Consider the following 27,332-nt stretch of genomic DNA (forward strand, 5'->3'; position numbering starts at 1 on the left):
GCCCTCAGTTTACTTTTTTTTTTGGAAACATTTTTTTTAATATTTATTTTATTTATTATCATTCAGTTTTGGCTGCATTGGGTCTTTGTTGCTGCGTGCAGGCTTTCTCTCGTTGTGGCGAGCAGGGGCTACTCTTCATTGGGGTGCTCGGGCTTCTCATTGCGGTGACTTCTCGTTGTGGAGCATGGGCTCTAGGCATGCGGCTTCAGCAGTTGTGGCGCACGGGCTCAGTAGTTGTGGCTTGCGGGCTATAGAGCGCAGGCACAGTTGTAGTGGCACGTGGGCTTAGTTGCTCCGCAGCATGTGGGATCTTCCTGGACCAGGGCTTGAACCCGTGTCCCCTGCATTGGCAGGCGGATTCTTAACCACTTTGCCACCAGGGAAGCCCCCTCAGCTTACTTTTGATCCAAACATTACATTATAAACAAAACAGAAAATAACCTATTATAAACAAAACTTTAAAATATCACAGTCTCACTTACAGCATTCAACAGGTATAGAAGCTGTCTGCAGAGAAAGGACTTTTCCATTGGGCTGTGGGATGTGTACACGAAACACAAGTCGTACTCTAGTATTCTTTCTGCCAATATCAGTTTCTCCTTTTCGAAGTTCTATATCTGAATTGCGGAGTTTCAAAATACCTGCACAGTCAATACTAGGAAAAAAAAATATACAAATTTTATTTGCTTACTAGAAATTAGTGGTTCTAAACAACTCAGCGAAACAATTATTGTTAATTTGCCAGGAAGAACTATCACTATCTAAAATCAGGTCAAAAAAGAAAGATATGATTGCTATTTTCTGCTATTTAAATTTTAGGATTAAAAATGTTTTTGTATGACAAAAGTGTAATACTAAGTGTGGCATATTGTCTGTAAAGAGGGCTGACAATAATTCCTCCCATTCTTGTATTCACATGCCACTTCTCCAATTAAGAGGTGGAGTAACTATGTCCCCTCTCCTTGAGAGTGAGCCTTATGACTTGCCTTGACAAACAGAATGTGGCCAAGTGATGCTGTGTAAGTTACAAGCCTAGCACTTAAGAAGCTCCATAACTTCCACTTTTGTTCTCTTGGAGCCCTGAGCCACCATGAAAATGTCCAACTACCATGCTGGAGAGAAAAGCCCATATAATCCTCTACTTGAGCTACCCCAGCTGAGCTCCCAGCCGAATTCAGGGGCATGAGAGATCCCAGCCAACACCACATGAGTGGATCAGCTGAGTCCAACCAACCAGAAGAATCATGAAAAACAATAGTTACTACTTTAAGCCACTTTAAGCCACTAAATTTGGGGAGCAGTTTGTGTTACAGAGCTAGATGAGTGAAATATAAAGTAAAAGACTCTAATTCTATAAATATAATATAATAATATAATATAATAATATAAATATAATAGGCCAGAAAAGATTAACTTATAGGACTACAAATAAGTCATTAATAACATATTTAAACTTTTATTAATAAAAACAATCTCTCAGGCTTTCATTTCTTTCTTTCTTTTTTTTGGGGGGGAGCACACTTCGAGGCTTGCAGGATCTTAGTTCCCCGACCAGGGACTGAACCTGCGCCCTCGGCAGTGAAAGCGCAGAGTCCTAACCACTGGAACACCAGGGAATTCCCAGGCTTACATTTCTAAGAAATGCACATATAAGATTAAAGTTTTGGTATTTAAGGTCTAAAATTTCATTATCTTCAAAATTTATTACTAAGTATAGCTGCTTAACACACAATCATGGTAGGAAACACCAGTACCTATAACATATCTTTGTTATTCACATATTAGAAGAATAAAGCAAGAGGTAACTAACAATCAAACATTCTAGTTAAAGTTTACTCTCTCTTATGGCATTCCTTATTATCCATCCTCTTACTTTATCTACCCACTCTAATGCTCTAATGTTCCAACTCTAATGCTCACTGCTCAGAGGTTAGAGAAGTCACTCTGAAGGATAATATATGTTACAAAGCTAGGTTATCAAGATAAGAACCAGTAAAGCTCAAGGAAGAATCTGAAAAATATAAATATTTTCATCTTAGGAAAGACAAAGGAAAAGAAATTTCTAAAAAAGTAAATATTTTTGGAAATAAACACTTCATTTATGGATAAATTATATTTAATATTGAAAAACTGCACTTTAGCTCAAAGCAGTATTGATCAAATTGTATCAAAGTAGTGATTATTCATGTTAATATGCCAACATGAGTATTTAGTAGGAAATACCAGAGATTATCCATTCTTGAGTTTTTTGTTTGTTTGTTTTTTTGGCTGCGTCTGCATGTGGGATCTTCATTGCAGTGTGCAGGATCTTTAGTTGCAGCATATGGGATCTTTAGTTGAGGCATGCGGGATCTTTAGTTGCGGCATGTGGGATCTAGTTCCCTGACCAGGGATCGAACCCAGGCCCCCTGCATTGGAAGCACAGAGTCTTAACCACTGGATCACCAGGGAAGTCCCCATTTTACTGAGTTTTGGTTTTTTTTTAATACATTTATTTATTTTATTTATGTTTGGCTGCTTTGGGTCTTCGCTGCTGTGCGCAGGCTTTCTCTAGTTGTGGTAAGCAGGGGCTACTTTGTTGCGGTACATGGGCTTCTCACTGCGGTGGCTTCTCTTGTTGCGGAGCACGGGCTCTACGCGCATGGGCTTCAGTAGTTGTGGCATGCGGGCTGAGTAGTTGTGGCTCGCGGGCTCTAGAGCACAGGCTCAGTGGTAGTGGCACACGGGCTTAGTTGCTCCACAGCATGCGGGATCTTCCTGGATCAGGGATCGAACACGTGTCCCGTACATGGCAGGCAGATTCTTAACCACTGTGCTACCAGAGAAGTCTGCATTTTACTGAGTTTTAAGGGAAGGTATTTTAGCAGAGAGTTAAGTTTCTAGCAGAAGATTTGGAATAAGAGTATCAGAAATGACAATCTTAAAACTCTGGCTAAGAAATGCAAAAAAAAAAAAAAAAGAAAAGAAAAGCTACCAAACCACCAAAAAAACTACATTTATAGGAATGAAAATAACTATTAAATTCTGTTTACAACACAATTATATTTTAGATCAGAGTGCAACACTGCCACATTCATATTCATCGAGTTTTAAAAACAGGGAGGAGTTATGAGTACGGTAAGGCAATGTACTAGCGTGCTATATTTAAAGCATCTTGTAGAGTGTCTCTATAGTTTATGGGTTGGTATACTGGTCTTAAATAAAGGGTCTTACACATCCAAGAGAGATTAGGTTTGAAATGACCAAGCCTGTGTGATAGCAGGCAAAACAAGGGGACTATCTACCAATCTTTCCCCACCTTAAACAACAGAGCCTTTTTCTTTTTTTTTGGCCATGCCACATGGCATGCAGGATCCTAGTTCCCTGACCGGGGATCGAACCCGTGCCCCTTGCAGTGGAAGTGTGGAGTCATATGCTTCTAGCGTGGACCACCAAGGAAGTCCCCACTAGAGCCTTTTAATACATACCTACAACTCACTTGTGCATAAATTATTTTGAACAACGGTCTTATCATTCGCAATTTTTTAATCTACCACTACCTGAAACTATATTACATTCAGTCACTACAGTTTATCCTAGTAATTAGTTCCTGGATAAAACAGGCTCATTCAGCATTAGCTGCCCCGTTATCTAAGGTACTTAGAAAAGGTTTCTTAGATTTGGGTAACTTCCTAGTTGCTCCTTACTCAACCCTTTCTTGGACACACACAATGTTGTTGTCACAAACCTTGGTTCCTATAGAATTCCTGTTCCCCAATCTAACAGTTCAGAGTGGACAGATAGCCAGAGAAGCTTCAGGTGTGTGTATGGCAGAGTAGGATGGAGTAAGGGGGATAAGCTGCTTGCTACTAGTAATAATGGTATTTCTACAACTTTGTTCTTTCTGGTCTGATCCAGGCAGGCAGTATATGCCAGCTCTGGTTGGAGAAGGGAACATGAATCTTGAGAACCACCTCTGTTCCATGTGAAAAGGAGGAGGAAGATATGTTCAGATCCTACTGCTCTGATTTGTTCATGCTATTCTGTAGGTAAGGCTCTCCCAAGTTCTTGAGAGAATGTCTTAGAAACTCATGTACTCTGTTTTCTTTAATTTATTGATTTATACATTATTTTAAAAAAGGATATGAGGCATTTTACAACATAAATACAAATAAGGTCAAGAAGAAAGAAATAGGAAATATTTTTGAATAGAAGAAACAGAAGATAAATATATCCCAAATCTAGGGTTATATGAATTACTATAATTACTATAATTGAGCTTGATCATGAACTTTTGGGAAGCTGAGGCAAAAAGTAAAGATGATAGGGACTTCCCTTGTGGTCCAGTGGCTAAGACTCCACACTCCCAATGCTGGGGGCCTAGGTTTGATCCCTGGTCAGGGAACTAGATCCCACATGCCACAACCAAGAGTCCCACTGCCTCAACGAAGAGTTTGCATGCTGCACATGCCACAACGAAGATCCCGCGTGCCACAACTAAGACCCTGCACAGCCAAATAAATAAATAAATATTTTTTTTAAAAAGTAAAGATGGGGCTTCCCTGGTGGCACAGTGGTTGAGAGTCCGCCTGCCGATGCAGGGGACGCAGGTTCGTGCACCGGTCCAGGAAGATCCCACATGCCGCGGAGCGGCTGGGCCCGTGAGCCATGGCTGCTGAGCCTGTGCGTCCGGAGCCTGTGCTCTGCAACGGGAGAGGCCACAACAGTGAGAGGCCCGTGTACAGCAAAAAAAAAAAAAAAAAAAAAAGTAAAGATGATAAAGCTTTTGTAGGTCTCTCCTTGTCTGGTAAAGCAAAATCTACCGTGTCAGCAAATACCAACTTTTTTCCTTTAACATGAAAAGACTGTGTGTATGTGTGTGTAATAATGACCAACTTAAAAGATAAAAGCTTTTTAACAGTCCATTAAGTTATAAGCTTCTGGTGATTTCTATTTACTTGATTCAAGTTCACTGCTTGAACTATCCAGAGGAATCAATGGAAACATGGTCTGCAAACTCACCTAAGAATCACTTTTATGAGTTCTTAGAAAAAGATAGTTCAAAGTTGAGTTTCAAATTCCCCTCTGCAGCTGAATAATAGTATATTCATATTGCTTTTGATGCTAGATGAAAAAGTAAGATCCTAGGGAATTCCCTGGTGGTCCAGTGGTTAGGACTCTGTGCTTTCACTGCCGAGGGCCCAGGTCTGATCCCTGGTCGGGGAACTAAGATCCCACAAGCCACGTGGCGAGGCCAAAAAAAAGTAAGATCCTAGAGTAAAAGAGAGGAAGCCTTCTTGTATCCTCATTCAGAGGCTGGCTACCTCACCTTATTTGAAGATTGGTCAAAATAGGATGCCTGGAGTCAATGTTTTTCTTTCTCTCTTTTTTTTTTTCAATGTTTTTCTTAAGTGTTTTGCTCAAGTACCTGAACAAAGGATTGGCTGAGAATTCAAAGTTCTTTTTTTAATTATTACAGAACACAGAAATTTAATAGTAGAGATTATCAGCTAGCTGTCTACCTCTGCCATGAAAAAACTCTATCGTAGCCCGTGTAATGACTTAGTGGAGTTGAGTTCTCGAGTACTGTTCCTTTGAACAAAGCAGGCAAAGATAAGGTTTTATTTAAATCAGTATTAACTTGTCTTTTCTGGTGATAAGTAGATAAGAGGCAATTCTTATTTTATACTAGTACAATTATGTCATAAGTTACTATGTCCTCAGGGGTATATTCAGTTTACCTAAAAAGTTATTTAGGGCTTCCCTGGTGGCGCAGTGGTTGAGAGTCCGCCTGTCGATGCAGGGGACACGGGTTCGTGCCCTGGTCTGGGAAGATCCCACATGCCATGGAGCGGCTGGGCCCGTGAGCCATGGCCGCTGAGCCTGCGCGTCCGGAGCCTGTGCTCCGCAACGGGAGAGGCCACAACAGTGAGAGGCCCGCATACCACAAAAAAAAAAAAAAAAAAAAAATTTAAAAAAAGTTATTTAAATATAAATTTAAAAGAGAAGAACTCGAGACTGAAATCTGATTTTAATAGGACTATTCTTGCAATAACCTGGGACAGATATCATTGCCATCTTAAGAAAGACCTATATTATAGTTTGAACCAATTTCTCTAACAAACTACACTGTAAGTTTCACATACCTGGTTGTGGCAGAACCTAGTTGCCTACTAAATATTCTTTTTTTCTGTTTTTCTTAGTAACAGACCCCCATCTTGTTAGCGGTGGCAATGCACTCAGGTAAAAAAAAAAAACATACCCAGGTCTTCCTTATATACAAGGATGATCTATGAGATGTAGTAAAGGTGTTGGATACGTTTCTGGGAAAAGCTCTTTAAAGAGGCCTGACTCAGATGGAAGTTCTCTCTTACCCTTCCTCTTACCCATTCTTCCTATTCCTTCCAGGATTACAGTTATGATGGCTAGAGCTCCAGTAGCTATTGTGGATCATAAGGCAATCTTGAGGATGGAAACCACATGCTAATAATAGCAGAGAAGAAAAAACAGAAGCAGCTTGGGGCCCCAATGACTTATGGAACCACTGTGCTAGCCCTAAGATGCCTATGTGTATATTTCTTTTATGGAATAAAAAATTAAACCTCTAGCTGTTTAAGCCACTGCATTTCAGGTTTCTGTTACAGGTACTATATATATTCCTAACTAATCCACCTGAACAAAACTCTACTGCATTCTCATTCAGAAGTTGGCCACCTCATTTTATTTGGAAACGGGTGAAATGGGACACCTGGAAGTAGAGTTGAAGTTTTCCTCAAGGAAACTTAACAATCATAATTTTACTGCAATTGTTTACTTACTGTCTACCCTATTAGACTGTGAGCTACTTGAAAAAAAGTCCATATACTTTTGTCTCTATCACCTGGCATGATGCTTGGCTGGTACTACATGGTCATAAACTTTTGCTGAATAGAATTTTCTTTATGGAAATGTGGTACCAACCTTAGCAAATATACTATAATTATTTACATAATGTTATTCAGTTAATTTAGAACAATGACTTTTTTTTTTTTTTTGCGGTACGCAGGCCTCTCACTGTTGTGGCCTCTCCTGTTGCGGAGCACAGGCTCCGGACGTGCAGGCTCAGCGGCCATGGCTCATGGGCCCAGCCGCTCCGCGGCATGTGGGATCTTCCCAGACCGGGGAACGAACCCGCATCCCCTGCATCGGCAGGCGGACTCTCAACCACTGCGCTACCAGGGAAGCCCCAATGACTTATTTTTGTACTATAAAAATAAATATACTTTTCTTCTGAAAGTTATTTTAGGAAAAGAAAGAACAGTCCATTTTGGGATATGTTTCAAGATACCTGGCTGACATATTGTTTTCAGGAAGAAGTGGAATTTCCAGAACCTTTGTGCTGGCAATTATTATCTCTTGGCTTGCAGTAGCAACTGTCTTCCCAGTGATCCGATGCACCTGGTAAAATGCATGAGGCCGTAAATATCGATCATCTGCTGTTCCAATAAACATCTGTAGATTTACCGGCTTTTCACTATAGCCCAGGAGCTAATTTGGAAGAGCAAACACAGAAAAATACAATTCATTATCCATGCATTTTACAATAAGCTTACAAGAGTAAGTCTATTATATTTGTATCATATACTATTGATACATAAAATGTTATTTCAAAAAAGATAATAATAAAAACAAGTAATAAGTGAACAGCCCTCTAAATCACAGAAATATTTTAAGAGTTATAAAATGCTGCAATATATTACAAAGGGATGAGGGAAGTTTTTTTAATTAAAATCTAGATCAACCTAAATTTTGAAAAGCCTTGGTAGAGTGCTGTGGAGAATACAAAAGAAATGTTGATTCTGTGCTCCAGGCAACATTAACCATCCAGACCAGACCTAAAGATCAGGGTATGTGGGAAGGTCCTATAATGGGCTGTTAAAATCAGAGACACTTTTAGTAGAAAGGATCTGAAAAATCCTACTGCATGTTTCCAAGTTAAAATTTCAGCTGACTTAACAAGCTAGGCTACTTGACTTTCTTTGGTACCCTTCACTACTGCTGAGATTAAGATGGCTACACAGGATTAATAAGGGTGATGACCAGGAGGTGCTGGAGGTAAAAACAGTGACCACAAGAAAGGAGGCAGTTAAAAGAAACAGAGCCTAAAGCACTTAGGGAGACTCCTATGTCCAGTCTGATGGCTGAGTAGCACCCATTGGACCCACCTTGAAAGAATGGAGAGAACACCAAAGTAAGCAGATACTGGAAACAAACTGACACATGTAAGAAGAGAATAACAAAAGGTGTGTTTCCTGTTTTTAAGGCTTTTAACCTGAGGGAAAGCCACAGTCCATGCCTTACAGTGAGACTAAAACTACCAAAGAAATCTACAGTCTGAAGGGCTTGAAGAACCAAGGACAGTCTGTCACAACCTCTGGAAAGAAAGAGGCAAATCCCAGAAAAGAGACAGCCAGAGAGGAGAAGCTCCAAATTTTATATATATATATAGACTCCGCCCAATCCTCTGGCTGACCTGTAAACCATTCAAGAACAGGATAGATCCAAGCAGCCTAAGGCTAAAATAACTGAAATGAGATTATAAACTACCACCAACCACAGAGAGACAGATTTTACAGGTTGACTTCAACCAAGTTAAGTGCCTGCTTAAACAAAAAAACTCAACATTCTTTGGGAGTACATATGGGTGTGCATTTATATTAGTTTTGATGCTGAGTTGTACAACTTCTTTATATATTCTGAATATTAATCCCTTGCAGTTATGTGATTTGCAAATATTATCTCCCATTCTGCAGGCTGTCTTTTCACCTTCTTGGTTGTGTCCTTTGATGCACAAAAGTTTTTAAATTTTGATGGAGTCTAATTTTTTTTGTTTCTTTTGTTGCCTGTGCTTTAGGTGTCATACTTAAGAAACCATTACCAAATCCATTGTTGAGAAGATTTTCCTCATGTTTTCTTCTACGAATTTTATAGTTTTAGGTCTTTGATCCATTTTTAGTTAATTTTTGTATATAATGTAAGGTAAGGACCCAACTACATTATTTTGCATGGGGATACCTAATTTTCCCAACACCATTTGTTGAAAAGACTGTCATTTCTCCTACTTAATGGTTTTGGAACCCTATCAAAAATGAATTGATCATACATGTTAGGGCTTATTTCTGGGCTTTCTATTCTATTTCATTGGTCTGTCTTTATGCCAGTATCATACTGTTTAAAATACTGTAGCTTTGTAGTATGTTACAAGTCAGGGAAAGGGGGTCCTCCAACTTTACTCTTCTTTTTCAGGATTGTTTCAGCTATTTGAAGCCCCTTGCAATTCCATATGAATTTTTTAAAAAATAGAGTTATTTATTTATGGCTGCGTTAGGTCTTCGTTGCTGTGCGCGGGCTTTCTCTATTCGCGGCAAGCAGCGGCTACTCTTTGTTGTGATGCGCAGGCTTCTCATTGCAGTGGCTTCTCGTTGCAGAGCATGGGCTCTAGGCACGCAGGCTTCAGTAGTTGTGGCACATGGGCCCAGTAGTTGTGGCGCATGGGATTAGCTGCTCTGCAGCATGTGGGATCTTCCTGGACCAGGGCTCAAACCCTGCTCCCTGCATTGGTAGGCAGATTCTTAACCACTGCGCCACCAGGGAAGTCCCCATTATAAATTTGAGGATATGCTTTTCCATTCTGCAAAAAGGGTTGTTGGAATTTGGGTAAGTATTGCATTAAATCTGTAGACTGCTTTGGGCAGTACTGATATCTTAACAATGTTAATTAAGTCTCCTCTCCATGAACACGGAATGTCTTTATTTATTTTTGTTTCATGTATATTCGGATTTTATTTTCACTTTATATATTTCCATTTATTTTTATTTCTTTCAGAAATATTTTACAGTTTTCAGCATACAAGTCCTTATACCTTCTTGGTTAAATTAATTCCTAAGTATTTAATACTTTTAGATGCTATTGTAAATGAAAACTGCTTTCTTAATGTCCTCTTAGGGTTGTTGATCACTGATACACAGAAACACAATCGGTAAGTATGTGTTGATCTCCTACCCTGAAACTTCGTAAACTCATTTATTAGCTCTAGCAGCTTTCTTGGGGATTATTTGGGGTTTTTAAAGTATGTGAGCATGTCATCTGTTAATAGAGATAACTTTACCTCTTCCTTTCCAATTTGGATGTCTTTTATTTCTTTTTATTGCCTAACAGCTCTGGCTAGAACTTCCAGCACAAATGTTGAATAGCAGTGGCGAAAGCAAGCATCCTTGTCTTGCTCCTGATCTTAGGGGAACAGCTTTCAGTCTTTTACCATTAAGTATGATGTTATTAGCTGTGGGCTTTTCATAAATGACCTTGATCATGTTAAGGACTTTCCCCCTTTTCTTAGTTTGCTGCTTTTTTTTTTTTAAATGATACGCTGGTACGTTTTGTCAGATGCCTTTGGTGTCAACTGAGATGATCATGTGGTTTTTATGCCTTCATTCTATTAGTATGGCATATTACAACAACTGATTTTCATATGTTGAATCATCTGCATTTCTGAGGTAAATCCCACTTGGTCATGCTGTATAATCCTTTTAATGTGCTGCTGGATTTGGTTTGCTAGTTTTTTTTTGAGGATTTTTGTGCTTATATTCTTTACGGATATTAGTCTGTAGTTTTCTCTTCTTGTATCTTTGTCCTTATCATTATCCTTTTGATTAGAAAAATTTTTTCCCATGTCTTTATTGAAATTCCTTCATCTCTTCACATACTTAGCCCACCTTTTCTACTAGATAATTTAGCATTTTCATCATTGTTATGTTCAAGTCTCTTTCTGATAACTCCAACCCAGACACAGAGTTAGATTTAGGCCACCTCTGGGCCAGCTTCTATTGATTGTTTTCTCTTAGCTGTGGGTCACACTTTCTTGTGTGTGTATGTATAGTTTAACATATACTAGACATTTTGTATAGAAGAACTCTAGGAACTGAAGTAGCAAGTATTTACCTTCAGAAAGAGGCATGCTATTTTTTTTTTTATTTTATTTTTTGGTCAGGTCACAGTTCTTAAGTTGTATCGGCTTTACTGCAGTTTTAGTCAGATTCCTCTGCTTTGAGGTGGTGGCTTACGTGCACTTGGTGGAGATCTTACAAATTTCAGACAGATCTTGCTCAGCAATTCCCACTCCTACTTTTGGCCCCAAATGCCTCTGGGAGGAAGATCTGCTCTATGGCTGTTTTATTCCATTGAACCAGCAAGGGTGCAATATGATAACACAGACTGCCTAAAGTCAATTTTTTGGTAAGCACAGTGGAGTGCCCAGCTCTTCAAGACGGTAGTGGTGGAGTTTCTGATGCCCAGTCCTAAGCACTGTCCCTACAAGTTGGGATTGTGAGTCACAGTGTCAGTGATGTTTTCACTAGAGCAAAACTGGGTAGGGTGGCTGCACACTGTTCTAGGCCACATAGCTTCCAAACCTGAGATTTTATGAGCTACCTAATAACCTTAAAAGAAATTCTCTTCTGTTTCTTCACTATGGTTTTGTAAAGTATCCTGACACATGATAGCAAATATAGAGTGCCTAGTACAGTGTCTGGCATGTACCTAACAAACGTTAGCTATTAGTGTGCATCCAGATTCTAAGTATGGAATCTAGTCAGTTTCAAATATGTAGAAGGAGTTTTATTTGATTATGTTGTCCTTCAGGTGACTGCTTTACTCCCTCCTGCTTGCTCATCCCTGGCTTTACGGTGGAGTTTGTAACCAAGCAACATCATAATTTATTGATTATCCTCCTCTACCCAGGAAAGGACATGAAGTCTTTTGCCTATTATCAGATAAAATAATTTACCCAGGATGATTTTCAGCCCTGTGCCTTTACAGAGAAGCAAATAAAGCCTGGACCAATGCAATAGCCTTATAACTGCTCTCCCTGTTCTTACTCTTGCTCCCTGATAGCCTATTCTCTGTCCAGGAGTCAGAACAAACTTGTAATATTAACCAGATAACTTTACACCCCTGCTCAGAACTCTCTAATGGCTTCCTTCCATACTCAGAACTAAATTCAAATGCCCTATGATGATTTACAAGTCCTGTGTGATCTGGGCCCTGGCTACCTTGTTGCCTTACCTTCTCCTACTCTCTCCCTTCCACAGTCTGCTCTGGCCATCTTGGCCTTATTGCATGAACCACTCAAGCTCATTCCTAACCTCAGGACCTTCATACTTAATATTTTGTCCCTCTGGAATATTCTTCCCTCTGATCTTCATATCACTTCACTCCTTCAGCTCTACACTCAAAGGTCAACTTCTCAGAGAAAACCACCCTATCTAAAACATCACATTTCTATCCCTTTATCCTGTTTTATTATTTTTCATAGTATTTAGCCCTATCAAAAGTATTTTAGGGACTTCCCTGGTGGCGCAGTGGTTAAGAATCCGCCTGCCAATGTTAAGGGGACACGGGTTTGAGCCCTGGTCCGGGAAGATCCCACATGCCGCGGAGCAACTAAGCCCGTGTGCCACAACTACTCAGCCTGTGTTCTAGAGCCTGCGAGCCACAACTACTGAGCCTGCATGCCACAACTACTGAGCCTGCATGCCACAACTACTGAAGCCCGCACGCCTAGAGCCCGTGCTCCACAACAAGAGAAGCCACCGCAATGAGAAGCCCACGCACCGCAACGAACAGTAGCCCCCGCTCTCCACAACTAGAGAAGCCTGTAGGCAGCAATGAAGACCCAATGGAGCCAAAAATAAATAAATAAACTAATTAATTTTTAAAAATTATTTTATACATGTGTTTATATCTGTTTTCCTTATTACCACATAAGTTCCCAAAAGGCAGAAACTTTGTCTTGTTCACCACTCCACCCCTTCCTCTTTTTACTGAGGATCCATTATGTAAATATCTATATCAAATGTCACTGCTTCAGCCAGTATTATATAGGTGACACACAAAAAAAGAACAAGTGGCATGTATCAAATCTTAAGGAATTAGTGAACACCTTAACAGGCAGAAATTTATTAATAATAATAATATAGGATATAGGGAAGCACATGATAAAAAGCAATTAAAGCTCTGATAAGGAGAGAAAAGACGAAATCATGGAAACCAGCTAACAGGCTGAAGCACTAAAATCACGTGTACTGAAAGTTTAAAGAAGGGTAGAAGTGAGAACATAAATAGAAAATAGAAATGAAGGAGGATTAATGCAATAAGTCTTTCTTATGAGATCCTAAAGAGATTTTTTGTAACTGGCTACGTATAGAATAATAAAGAGAAGGGAACAAAGAAATTAGAAGTTCTGAGCTTCAGTACCCAAGAGAATGATGGTATCACTAGCAAATAAAGAAATGAAGAAGTCACTGATTTAGAAAAGGTTTGGAGGAAGATAAGGTAATGTTTTCAATGTTAGTCATGTGGTATTCAAGCTAACAGTGAGACATCTAGATGGAAATGTGAGGCCATATAATACATACGTTCTTTTAGCCCAGCCATAGTGTTATTGCACAATAACAAAATACAGTCTACTGTGCTTTAAAAGGATGACTGAAATCCTGTCTGTTTCTTGTTTTGACATGATGAGTAGAATGATGACATCATGATGACATGATGAGTATGCACTGTGAAAGTTTCAGTACTCATAGCACTTTAAACACTACTGAGTTTTAACTGCATCACTGTGATTTGTAGCTCCCTGAGCAGCAGCGTAAAATGATGAGAGTGCCAGTATACTCTCTATCTTAACTACTCTGCCATTGTTGCTGCAAAACAGGCTCAGTCAATTTATAAATGAATGACTATGGCAACATGATGAGTGAAGTGCATATAGGTATTTAATGGAAAGGGGCCAGAAATTCAAACTCCTATCAATGCACGAGATAATCATTGTTCTTCAAAGAGAGGAACTAGCCTATGTTGCACAGAACTTCAGAATGTCCCATCATATATATTCGGTATACAGAAACGTTTACGAACTTGGAACCCAACTCCTTAGTATATATAAATACCACCCAAATCGCAGTTTTAACACATATGAATTTTTCATGAATGCAACTGCATGTAAACTGAGGTAAACTTTATTTATTTTGGCCACTCTGCGCAGCACGTGGAATCTTAGCTCACCGACCAGGGATCGAACCCGCACCTCCTGCATTGCAAGCACAGAGTCTTAACCACTGGACCGCCAGGGAATTCCCGAGGTAAACTTTAGCAAGAGTTGATCATTTCAGAAAATCATGTCATTGCTAATAATGCCACTCACTTGTGGAATTTAGGTTGCTGATCAACACACTTGCCTATGTGCAAGTGTGATGTAGTGATGCTGTAGGTACAAGTATCTGATTATTTCATTGTTTTCTCTATAGTCATTACCAAGCCTTTTCATTTTGAAATATAACTTTTTGTTATAATTTGTTTATAACTGTTTTCTAAATTTATTTCCCCTTAATAATAAAAGTATTATATTGGTATTTCTAAAATTACACGTGTAGGCTGATTATATTGTCCTTGAATTTCCATTTCAGGTAAATAAAGTATTATAAAATATTTGTTTAAAATTTTAAAAGAGTGGGGTTGGGTCTGATAGGGTTGAGAACCACTAGCCTTAGAAGATTTGCAAGTCAAGAGGCACACTGGTATTTTATCTTGGACCAGTTTGGCTAAAAGCAAATCCTCCAGTCTCCAGTCTAGGGAACATAAACCTACTGCAAGCATTTTGGGAGTTAAGAGGAGTAAAAGCTCTCCCTATTCAGTACACAGACTTTCATTATGCCTCCCCTTTCATCCCCACCCCATTTTCTGTACAGATCCTCAAGCCCTGACTTTAGTTATTCTAGAACCTAGAACTTCTATTTCACTCCCTCTAAAGAATAAATCTCCAGAATCCTCCCAAGGTAAGCCAGTGGTTATCACTTCGTTATACAACATAAGGGAGAAAAATCTGGGAAGTTTAACTGCTTCTTTTGTAGACCTTCAACAATATTTCTGTTTTTGGCCTCACCTCACATCCCACTTTTTTTTTTTTGCAGTACGCGGGCCTCCCACTGTTGTGGCCTCTCCTGTTGCAGAGCACAGGCTCCGGACGCGCAGGCTCAGCGGCCATGGCTCACGGGCCTAGCCGCTCCACGGCATGTGGGATCTTCCTGGACTGGGGCACGAACCCGTGTCCCCTGCATCGGCAGGCAGACTCTCAACCACTGCGCCACCAGGGAAGCCCACATCCCACTTTCAGAGACACCAGTGCCTCAACACCCTGAGCCTTTCCAAGGTTCTTTAGTATAAAATGATTTGTGCTTCTTAATTTTTGGTTCTTTCTCTCCAACCAACAAGCTTAAGTTGTAACTGTTTAATGTCTAATGAAGGTAAAAACATGTGTTTAACCTAGTATATTTAACTGGAAATTGCAGTTTTCTGTAAATATTTAAATATTTGTGTATTTAAGAAATCTATCAATATTTCAGTTTTGATTTCTTTTTACATATTTTGGTATAAACAAGTTAATAAATGTTAAAGCTTGAATTGAATGGAAAATATTCCATAAAAAATAAAATGCCAACATGATTACAGTAAAAAAAAAAATAAAGCCTAAATAAATCAATAACTAAAGAAGAAATAGTAACAGTGTGGGTGTATGTATGCATATGCACACAAATATGGTTCAGTCACTTTTCCCTTTTGGTTTGTATGGAGGCAGATGGGGTAAGTGATAATGTAGAATGAGAGTCATCCAAATTTGGATACAGAGGTGAAAAAGTAAAGGTAGAAAGTGGTAATATACTTTAACTAAATTAGTTTATGTAATTCTAAAACTCCTGTGGAGTACACGCCATTTTTTCCAGTTTATAGATGAAGAATCTGAAGCTAAGAAAAATCAAGGAACTACTCCAAACTCATGGCTAATCATCCTTTCTGCTATACTTATTGTTGCCCTTTCATGTTTAATCTTACATTGAACAAATTATTCTATGGAACCAACTGTTCTTGTAGTGGAGGAAGAAGTACCAACAACTTTATCACTTGCCTCCAAGTACTGTGAAGGGGGCAGTGTCATTCTTGTTATCTCCAGAGCCTAGTATAGTACCTATCACGTTATGGGCATTTAATCATTGCTGAATGAGTGAATTTTGGAATGAGAGAGTACAATTTGGTGGAACAAAATAACACGAGGTTAGTCAACAGAATTATTTAAATAAGAATTATAGGGCTTCCCTGGTGGCGCAGTGGTTGAGAGTCTGCCTGCCGATGCGGGGGACACGGGTTCGTGCCCCGGTCTGGGAAGATCCCACATGCCGCGGAGCGGCTGGGCCCATGAGCCATGGCTGTTGAGCCTGCGCATCCGGAGCCTGTGCTCCGCAACGGGAGAGGCCACAACAGTGAGAGGCCCACATACCGCAAAAAAAAAAAAAAAAAAAAAGAATTATAACCACTAAAGTAGCCGTTTAAAATGAAGTAGTAAAATCTAAAATAGAAAATACAAACTAAAAATTTTATTGCTATCTATTAAGTTACCCAAATATCACGTAACATACCAGTAAGTACTATATTCCAAAGTATCCCAGTCATATTAGATGACTCATATTAATACCAGCTTGGCAAAGACATAAGCCACCTGTCCTTTATACTTTGATAGTAAAATGAGCCAGTGATGGGGGAAGGTAATCAGGCATATAAGATTTCAAAGGGAATATATTTCATAACACATATTTCAGCCAACATCTGCTCCAAGCATATATACTACAGCATAAGAAAAATAGGGGTTCTCCTTTGCAACTCAAGGACTTTAAAAGAACATCAAATAAATTAATTAGACTATCATTCCATCCCATCCTATTTGCTGCCAATGTTATAGGCAACAAATTATTGCTACTGTTAACACTATTCTCTAAAATCTTTCATCTAGTATCAGGATACTTCTCTTCAGGTCACCTTCTGCTTTGTAGAAGAAAGTAAGCTAAGTTGTTTGTTATGTTTCTGTACGTTTCCATAGCAAAGGTCTGTGCCTGCTTAATTTAACTAAAGCTGGAGGGTTAAAGCCTGAAGGTATACGACAGACTAAAGCAGCTTCAATAAGAGGAGTTCTATTATCAGTCCTGCTACATTACTTGGAGGGAGCGGATCTGAATATATTAGAAACATGACAACACAATGTAGAGATAATAAAAATACAAAATTAAATTTCCAAAATATAAATTGCTTCAAACTGAAAATGTACATATAACAACATCAAACAAAAAATCATCACCTAGAAATGAATCTTGGTGTATAATGAAATACAAAGTCTAGTTATGGAAAAAAATACTACAATCTCCATTTTAAATTTCAGTAACTTTTGGGATAAGGCTCAAAATATTTATTCCTTCATAAAACTTACCACTGTATAATAAAGTATGTGTGTAATTTTATGCAATTTTATCTCATATGTAGATTCAAGTAACCACCGTAACAGTCATGATCCAGAACTCTTCCATTACCACAAAGGAACTCTCTTGTGCTACCCGTTTACATTCACAGTCTTCAACCAGTTCCTGTTCCCTGGCAACCACTAATCTAGTGTCATCTCTGTAGCTCTGCCATTTTGAGAACGTTATATATATAAACGGAATCACGGTATGTAACCATTTGAGATTGCCTTTTTTTCCACTCAGCATAGTTCCATGGAGAACCTTCCAACCTGTGTGTATCAACAGTTTGTTCCTTTTTATTGCTGTATAGTAGCTAGTGCATTGTATGGATATACCAGTTTGTTTAACTCTTCTTCCGTTTGGCTTGTTTCTAATTTTTGACTAAGAAAAATGACACCACTATGAACCTTACAGGTTATTGTGTGAACAAGTTTTTATTTTTCTGTGATAAATGCCAAATGTGATTCCTGGGTCACGTGGTAAATGCAAGTTTAGTTTTTTAAGAACCTGACAAACTATCCTGCGGAGTGGTTATACCATTTTAAATTCCTAACAGCAGTTTAGGTGGGATAAAGTTTCTTGGCATCCTTGCCAGCATTTAGTATTATCACTATTTTTTTTTTTTTTGCGGTACGCGGGCCTCTCACTGTTGTGGCCTCTCCCGTTGCGGAGCACAGGCTCCGGACGCGCAGGCCCAGCGGCCATGGCTCATGGGCCCAGCCGCTCCACAGCATGCGGGATCTTCCCGGACCGGGACACAAATCCGCGTCCCCTGCATCGGCAGGAGGACTCCCAACCACTGTGCCACCAGGGAAGCCGATCACTATTTTTTTATTTAACTGTTCCATAAGGCATATAGTGATATCTCATTGTGGTTTTAATTTGCATTTTTCTAATGGCTAATAATGTGGAAAATCTTTTCACGTGCTTATTTGCCATCTTATCTCCTCCTTGGCAAAATGTCTGTTCATGTCTTGTGCCCATTTCTTAACTGAATTGCATTTTTAAAAATTTTATTTTATTTATTTATTTATTTTTGGCTGCACTGGGTCTTTGTTGCTGTGCACGGGCTTTCTCTAGTTGCGGAGAGGGGGCTACTCTTCGTTGCCGTGCATAGGCTTCTCATTGCAGTGGCTTCTCTTGTTGCTCTAGAGCACAGGCTCAGTAGTTGTGGCTCACGGGCCCAGTTGCTCTGCGGCATGTGGGATCTTCCCAGACCAGGGCTCAAACCCGCGTCCCCTGCACTGGCAGGCGGACTCCCAACCACTGTGCCACCAGGGAAGCCCCCTGAATTGCTTTTTTACTGTTGAGTTTTCAAAGTTCTTTATATATTCTAGATACAAGATCTTTGTCAGATATGTGGTTTGCAAATGTTTTCTCCCTGTCTATAGCCTGTCTTTGCCATCCTTTTTGTTTGTTTGTTTGCCATGCTGTGCAGCATGTGGAATCTTAGTTCCTCGACCAGGGATTGAACCAGTACCCCCTGCACTGGGAGTGCTGAGTCCCAACCATTGGACCACCAGGGAAGTCCTCCATCCTCTTAATAGGATCTTTCACAGAGCTAAAGTTTTTAATTTTGATGAAGTCCAATTTATCAATTTTTTCTTCTAGTATCATGCCCGAGAACTTTTCTCATAGCTTGAGGTCCTGAAGATTTTCTCCTATGCTTTCTTCTAAAAGTTTTATGGTTTTACAATTCACATTTAATTTAACAATCCATTTTGAATTAATTTTTGTATAAGATGTGAGGTTTAGGTTAAGGTGGTTTTATTTGCTTAAAGATGTCCAACTGCTACAGCACCATTCGTTAAAAAGACAATGTAAAAGCTCTTAAAGAATATTCATCTTGGTCTATAAACAGTGTATTTTTTATATAAATACAGTTGCCATTACCTATACTAAATTAAAAATTGATGTAATTTCAAATGATTTTCACATTTTGAAAAATGAGAATAAAATGTTTCTGATAATTCCTAAAATACTAATACTTTTTGGACAAATGAAATCAAATTCTACTGTTGTGTATTTCTTGTAATTCATTAACATGCCATATTTCCTTTGGTCTCAGAGCCTTCTAAATCAGCACTGCTCAACAGAACTTTCTGCAATGATGAAAATATTCTATATCTGCATTGTAAAAAAAACCCCATGATCCATGTCATATCAATTGTTGTGTAAGGTGTGAAGTTTAGGTTAAGGTTTATTTTCTTGTCTATGGATATCCAATTGCTACAGCATCATTTGTTCAAAAGGCAATGTAACCATTACCCACACTGGCTACCAAGCCTTGAAGTGTTGTTAATGCAAGTGAAGAACTGAATTTTTAATTTTAGTTAATTTAAATTTAAATGTGGCTAGTGGCTGCTGGATTGGACAGTGTAGCTCTAAACCCTTTCCTCTGCTTAATACTTTCACTTTCTTAGTATTTAGCTTTTCCCTGGCTAATGTTTATTAATTAGCTAGGAACTTCACTCAAATAAGCAGTGCCTGATTCAACCCCTTCATCTGGGTTTTAGGTCCCTATTTGCTCTCAGAGAGATCTGAATTTCCCCCATTAAGGCTTTATCATACTTTTGTTATTACCTTGTTTGCAAACTTCACTGAACTAGAAATTTCATGAGAGTAGGAAACATGTCTGATTCCACTCCCCCTCTTGGATCCCCAGCTACAATAACAAACTACCCTGAGTGTATTACATATTTGCAGACCATATTAATGAATAAGATTATTTACTTGGAATAAAAGAAAAAGTTAATTTATTAGCTGGCTAGAAAGTAGGTGGTATTTTTCAACAGCTTCATAGTTTGAGTTTTTAAAATTTCAAGAAATACATACTTCAGAAAATTCTTGGCTCTCACCATATAATTATATTGAGAACATCTGAAATCCTCCTTTGGGGAGTATCAGAAAGATTTATAGAACTTGTGCTTAAGTGCTCTTTCTCTTTTCATTTTGATACAACACTGGCCAATGGAATGCAAACACAGCTCTTTAAAATGACAGCAATCAACCCAGCTGAATTCTAAGATGCCAATGTAGATATCTTATTCTGCTGCATTTTCTCCATCAGGGTTCACAGAACATTGATCAAGCTGCTAAAAGAAGCCTAAGTAATAATATCAAATAATATTTACTGAACATTTACTATGTTCTTTACATGCAGTGTTTCATTGCATCCCCACACCAGCTCTTAGGTAGGTGATATTATTCTCATTCTACAAAAAAGGAATTGGAGGTAACGTTCCTTCCATAATTAACCTCTATCCCATCATATTCTAATTTCCAATATAGCCCTTAATACATTCTAATATTATTTTGTTTATTTGCTCATTGTCTCTTCTCAGTATAATGCAAGAAAGACCCATAAGGGCAGGGACCTTTTCTGTCGTATTTATCTCTGGATCCCCAGCATCTACAATATTGCCTATAATGTACTGAGCAATCAAAAAATATTTATTGAATGAGTGAAAGGATAGGTGAACGAATAAACTAAGCAATGAATGATTCAATAAAAGGTCTAGAAAAGTTAAACTGCTTGGCCAAAGATACAGTACAGCTCAGGATTCAAACCCAAGCAGTATGACTGCAGAGCCCATACCAGTCATTTAGCTACTAGTATTAGCTCCTGAATGTACTTAAAGACCAACACTGTATAGGGAATGTGGACGAGAAGACAAGCTGACCACCAAAGATTTATGTATAGAACTGTATAGTATACCTTTCCTAGTCCTCTTGCAAATGAGTAGGGCCACTCATTTGCACGTGATTACTCCTGGACAGTGAGTAGTAATAATTGGTAGTAATTTCCAGGTTCATGTATCTTATGTGCCTTTCCTATACTTTCTTCCCTTTTCCCAGGGACCAGGGAGGCTGTGTGATGAACATGATTGTATCAAAAAATAGACAGACCTTGTATTCAAGAGTGACAATACAAAAGAAAATAAACTTTTCTGTCCCAAACCAACAAGAACTAGAGATTATTAGTCATAGTAGTTAGCCTACCACAATTAATCTAAAAGAGCTTAAACTAAAATAATGGTAAACAAGGTCCAAGATTTTTATTAGGAGCTCCAAACGTTGTAGAAACAGCACTTGTCTTTAAATCAAACACCAGGTTTTCTAAAAAGGCTTATTTAGAGAATTAAAGGAGATAGTGTGAAAGTACTTTATAAAATGAAAAGCACGTGAAATTATAAGATAACTATAAGAGGCAACATGGTACAATGAAAGTGGAACAGCAGAGTCAAAAGACCTGGGTTTAAGATCTCTACCAATTACATTAAGTGTAATCTTAAATCATCTATCTGTACAATATACTTGCCTTGCCCTTTTCAAAAAACTTTAGCAAATATTAAATATAAACTCTGAGAAAACATTTTGTAAACTACAAAGAACTACAAAAAAATCAATTTTTGCAATTAGCAACAGAACAAATATGCAAAATGTCACTAAATTAGGCAATTTAAGAGCATGTTGGCGTCTAGCATTTCTTGGATAAATGTCAACATTAAACCAAATTCTTTTAAAATTATTTGTTCTAAATCCTAAACATTATTCTAAAAGATATACTCTATACTATGTTAGACCATCTAAAACAAAATTCAGAAAGTTAAGACCTGCAAAAGTCTCTTTGAATCCTAGGACTGAAAATGTGTATTTTCATTAGAGGACTCCAATAAAAGCTATTGACTTTAATTAAACAGACAATTTTCCTAATTTGGATAAGAAAAATAATCTGATTAAGTACTCATTATACACTATGTTAACTTTATTAAAGATTAATTTCCTGACAAGTAAACAAGTTAGTTTCATTTTAAATTAAACTGCATCACTCTATTTACAATAGCCAGGACATGGCAAGCAACCTAAGTGTCCGTCGACAGATGAATGGATAAAGAAGATGTGGCACATATATACAATGGAATATTACTCAGCCATAAAAAGAAATGAAACTGGGCTTCCCTGGTGGCGCAGTGGTTGAGAGTCCGCCTGCCGATGCAGGGGACACGGGTTCGTGCCCCGGTCTGGGAAGATCCCACATGCCGCAGAGCAGCTAGGCCCGTGAGCCATGGCCACTGAGCCTGCGCGTCCAGAGCCTGTGCTCCGCAAGGGGAGAGACCACAACAGTGAGAGGCCCACGTACCACAAAAAAAAAAAAAAAAGAAATGAAACTGAGTTATTTGTAGTGAGGTGGATGGACCTACAGTCTGTCATACAGAGTGAAGTAAGTCAGAAAGAGAAAAACAAATACTGTATGCTAACACATATAAATGGAATCTAAAAAAAAAAAAAAAGGTTCTGAAGAACCTAGGGGCAGGACAGGTATAAAGACACAGACGTAGGGAATGGACTTGAGGACGTGGAGAGGGGGAAGGGTAAGCTGGGACGAAGTGAGAGAGTGGCATGGATATATATATACGCTACCAAATGTAAAACAGATAGCTAGTGGGAAGCAGCTGCATAGCACAGGGAGATCAGTTCGGAGCTTTGTGACCACCTAGATGGGTGGGATAGGGAGTGTGGGAGGGAGATGCAAGAGGGAGGGGATATGGGGATATATGTATATGTATAGCTGATTCACTTTGTTATACAGCAGAAACTAACACACCATTGTAAAGCAATTATACTCCAATAAAGATGTTAAAAAAAATAAAAAATAAAAATAATTTAAACTGCATCTATTTCTCTATTGTGCTTGTATATTCTGAAGGCACTACAGAAATTTTTTACCCCCACCACACAAAAACATTGTGGAGTATGTAAAACCCAAAAAACCTCCTGGGAAGTTGGAAGAAGTTTCTTAACAGTGCTCTATAATTCTACAGTCCCTAACCATGAACAATAAAAAGAAATGAGATTACATATATTTTTCATCTATCAACCCAATTTGATAATAAAAGGACATTCAGTTTCTACTTTGTACTCTCCATCTATAAATTCATTAGATTACAGAAAATACAAGGAAGAAGTAGACACTGGCTGTATGGTTCTTTTTAAAAATTTTTTTTTTTGCTTATTTATTTTTGGCTGCATTGGGTCCTCATTGCTGCACACGGTTTTTCTCTAGTTGTGGTGAGCAGGGGCTACTCTTTGTTGCTGTGCGCAGGCTTCTCATTGCAGTGGCTTCTCTTGTTGTGGAGCATGGGCTCTAGGCGCATGGGCTTCAGGAGTTGTGGCACATGGGCTTAGTTGCCCCGCAGCATGTGGGATCACCCCGGACCAGGGATCGAACCCCTGTCCCCTGCACTGGCAGGCGGATTCTTAACCACTGCGCCACAAGGCAAGTCCCCCAGGGGATTTAAAGTAGTGACACCCGCACCTCATTTTTCTTTTTCCCCTTCTAAAAGCCACACATTAAAGACTAGGATATTTAAAAAACAACTGAATCTCTGGGGAAAATTAGAAAATAATCACCCATGCCCAGGGAAAGGCTCAAAAAAGACCAGAGAAGACCTTAAGTTCATACCTCAGGCTGATCCTTGGCAAAAAAAAACAAAAAAAAAACAAAACAAAACCAGCTTACAACAATCAAAAAGACAAAAACAAAAAAGAGGGCGAGAATCTGATTTCTAGCTGTGAACAAAACTTTACAACTTAAGGAACTAGAAAAAGAACAAACTAAACCTAAAGCTAGCAGAAGAAAGTAATAAAGATCAGAGCAGAGGTAAATGAAACAGGAAACAAAAAATAGAGAAAAATCAATGAAACCAAAAAGTTGGTTCTTTAAAAAGATCAAAATTGACAAACTTTTAGCTCAACAGACCAAGAAAAAAGGAGAAAATACCTGAATTACTAAAATTAGAAATGACACTACCAATTCTACAGGAATAAAAAGGATTAGGGCTTCCCTGGTGGCGCAGCAGTTAAGAATCTGCCTGCCAATGCAGGGGACACGGGTTCGAGCCCTGGTCCGGGAGGATCCCACATGCCGCAGAGCAATTAAGCCCGTGCGCCACAACTACTGAGCCTGCGGTCTATAGAGCCCACAAGCCCAACTACTGAAGCCCGTGCACCTAGAGCCCGTGCTCTGAAACAAGAGAAGCCACCGCAATGAGAAGCCCACGCACCACAACGAAGAGTAGCCCCCGCTCGCTGCAACTAGAGAAAGCCCACACACAACGAAGACCCAACGCAGCCAAAAAAATAAAATAAAATAATTAATTAATTATTTTTAAAAAAGGATTATAAGAGAGTACTATGAACAACTGTATACCAGCAAACTGGATAACCTACATGAAGTGGACAAATTCCTAGAAACGCAAACCCTTAAAACTAAACCACAAAGAAACAGACAATATGAATATTCCTTTAACTAGTAAGAAGATTGAACTGGTAATTAGAAATCTCCTGACAGGGGCTTCCATGGTGGCACAGTGGTTAAGAATACGCCTGCCAATACAGGGGACATGGGTTTGAGCCCTGGTCCAGGAGGATCCCACATGCCGCGGAGCAACTAAGCCCATGTGCCACAACTACTGAGACCACGTGCCTAGAGCCTGTGCTCCGCAACAAGGGAAGCCACCACAATGAGAAGCCCATGCACCACAACAAAGAGTAGCCCCCCACTCACCGCAACTAAAGAAAGCCTGCGCGCAGAAACGAAGACCCAATACAGCCAAAAAAAAAAAAAACTCCTGACAAAGCAAAGCCCTGGACCCAGTGAATTCAACCAAACATTTAAAGAAGAACTAATACTCATCTTCTTCAAACCTTCAAATAAGTTGAAGAGGAGGGAACACTTCCTAACTCATTCCATGGAGTCGGCATTACCCTGATACCAAAGCCAGACGAAGACAATACAAGAAAACTACAGACCAATATCCCTTATGAGCACTGATGAAAAATCCTCAACAAAATACTGGCAAACCAAATTCTGCAGCATATTAGAAGAATTATACACCATGACCGAGTGGGATTTATTCCCAGAATGCAAGAATGGTTCAACACATGAATATCAATCAATGTACTAAACCACATTAACAGAATGAAGGGGAAAAAAAATCACATGATTATCTCAACTGGTTCAGAAAAAGCGTTCGGCAAAATTCAATACCCTTTCATGATAAAAACACTCAATAAAGTAGGAATAGAAGGAAAATATCTCAACATAATAAAAGCCATATATGAAAAACCCATTTGGGACTTCCCTGGTGGTCCAGTGGGTAAGACTCCATGCTCCCAATGCAGGGGGCTCAGGTTCGATCTCTGGTCGAGGAACTAGATCCCACATGCATGCCACAACTAAGAGTTCGCATGCAGCAACTAAGAAGTCCACATGCCACAACTAAAAACATGCAGCAATGAAGATCCCGCATGCCACAACAAAGACCCAGTGAGGGAGGGAGGGAGGGAAGGAAGGAAGGGAGGGAGGAAAGGGGGAAGGAAGAGAGGGAGGGAGGGAGGGAGGGAGGAAGGAAGCCCCACAGCAAACAACATACTCAAAGGTGAAAGACTGAAAGTTTTTCCTCTAAGATCAGGAACAAGTAATGATGCTTGCTTTCACCACTTCTTTTCAACATAGTACTGGAAGTTCTAGCCAGAGCAATTAGGCAAGAAAAAGAAATAAAAGGTATCCAAATTGGAAAGGAAGAAGCAAAATTATCTCTGTTCTTAGATGATATAATCTTATATATAGAAAACCCTGGGCTTCCCTGGTGGCACAGTGGTTAAAAATCTGCCTACCAATATAAGGGACACAGGTTCGAGCCCTGGCTCAGGAAGATCCCACATACCGTGGAGCAACTAAGCCCGTGCGCCACAACTACTGAGCCTGAGCTCTAGAGCCCACAAGCCACAACTACTGAGCCCACGTGCCACAACTACTGAAGTCTGTGCACCAGAGCCCATGCTCCACAACAAGAGAAAGCCACAACAATGAGAAGCCCGTGCACCACAACAAAGAGTAGCCCCCGCTCACCACAACTAGAGAAAGCCCGTGCACAGCAACGAAGACCCAACACAGCTAAAAATTAATTAATTAATTTTAAAAAAAAGAAAACACTAATGATTCTACCAAAACCAAAACAAAAACTGCTAGAGATAATAAATGAATTCAACAAAGTAGCAGGACACAAAGTCAACACATGAAAATCAGTTGCATTTCTATACACAGTGAACAACCTGAAAAGGAAATTATGAAAACAATTCCATTTACAATAGCATCAAGAAGAATAAAATACCTAGGAATTAACTCAATCAAAGAGGTGAAAGTTTTACACAATGAAAACTATACAACATTGCTGAAAAAAATTAAAGAAGACATGAATAAATGGAAAAACATCCCCATGTTCATGGATTGGAAGATTTATTATTGTTAACATGTCAATACTACCTAAAGCAATCTACAGATTCAATGCAGTCTGCATAAAAATCTCAAAGATATTTTTTGCAGAATAGAAAAATCCATCCTAAAAGTCATATGGAATCTCAAGGGACCCTGAATAGCCAAGACAATCTTCAAAAACAAAGAACAAAACTGAAGACCCACACTTTCAGATTTCAAAGCTTATTACAAAGCTACCACAATCAAAACACTGTGGAACTAGCACAAAGACAGACACAGAGACCAATGGGACACAATAGAGAGCCTAGAAATAAACCCTTGCACCCATGGTCAAAGGTTTTTGTTTTCTTTTCTTTTCTTTTTGACTGTACCACACAGGGATCTTAGTTCCCTGATCAGGGATTGAACCTGGGCCCTGGCAGTGAAAGTGCTGAGTCCTAACCACTGGACCGCCAGGGATGATTTTTAACAACTATGTTAAGACTATTCAATGAGGAAAGGAGAGTCTTTTCAACAAATGATGCTGAGAAAACTGGACAACTACATGCAAAAGAATAAAACTGGACCCTTACCTAACACCATATATAAAAATTAACTCAAAGGGAGAAAAGACCTAAATGTATGATTTAAACTACAGAACTCTTAGGTAATCTTTTTTTTTGGGGGGGGGGCACCGCCGTGAGGCTCGTGGGAT

The 27,332-nt window shown here is 39.1% G+C and overlaps 1 protein-coding gene across 1 annotated transcript in view; it reads right to left on the minus strand.

Moving 5' to 3' along the window:
* NFATC3 (nuclear factor of activated T cells 3) overlaps positions 1-27,332 on the minus strand; it is a 137,920-nt gene that overhangs the window by 49,546 nt on the left and 61,042 nt on the right. Inside the window, 2 exon segments of the mRNA XM_081217752.1 lie at positions 483-655; positions 7,307-7,506. Coding sequence (XP_081073878.1) covers positions 483-655; positions 7,307-7,506 — 373 coding nt within the window.

The sequence above is a fragment of the Mesoplodon bidens genome, assembly GCF_964165515.1.
Source record: "Mesoplodon bidens genome assembly, chromosome: 18".
In the NCBI taxonomy this organism is placed as follows: domain Eukaryota; kingdom Metazoa; phylum Chordata; class Mammalia; order Artiodactyla; family Ziphiidae; genus Mesoplodon; species Mesoplodon bidens.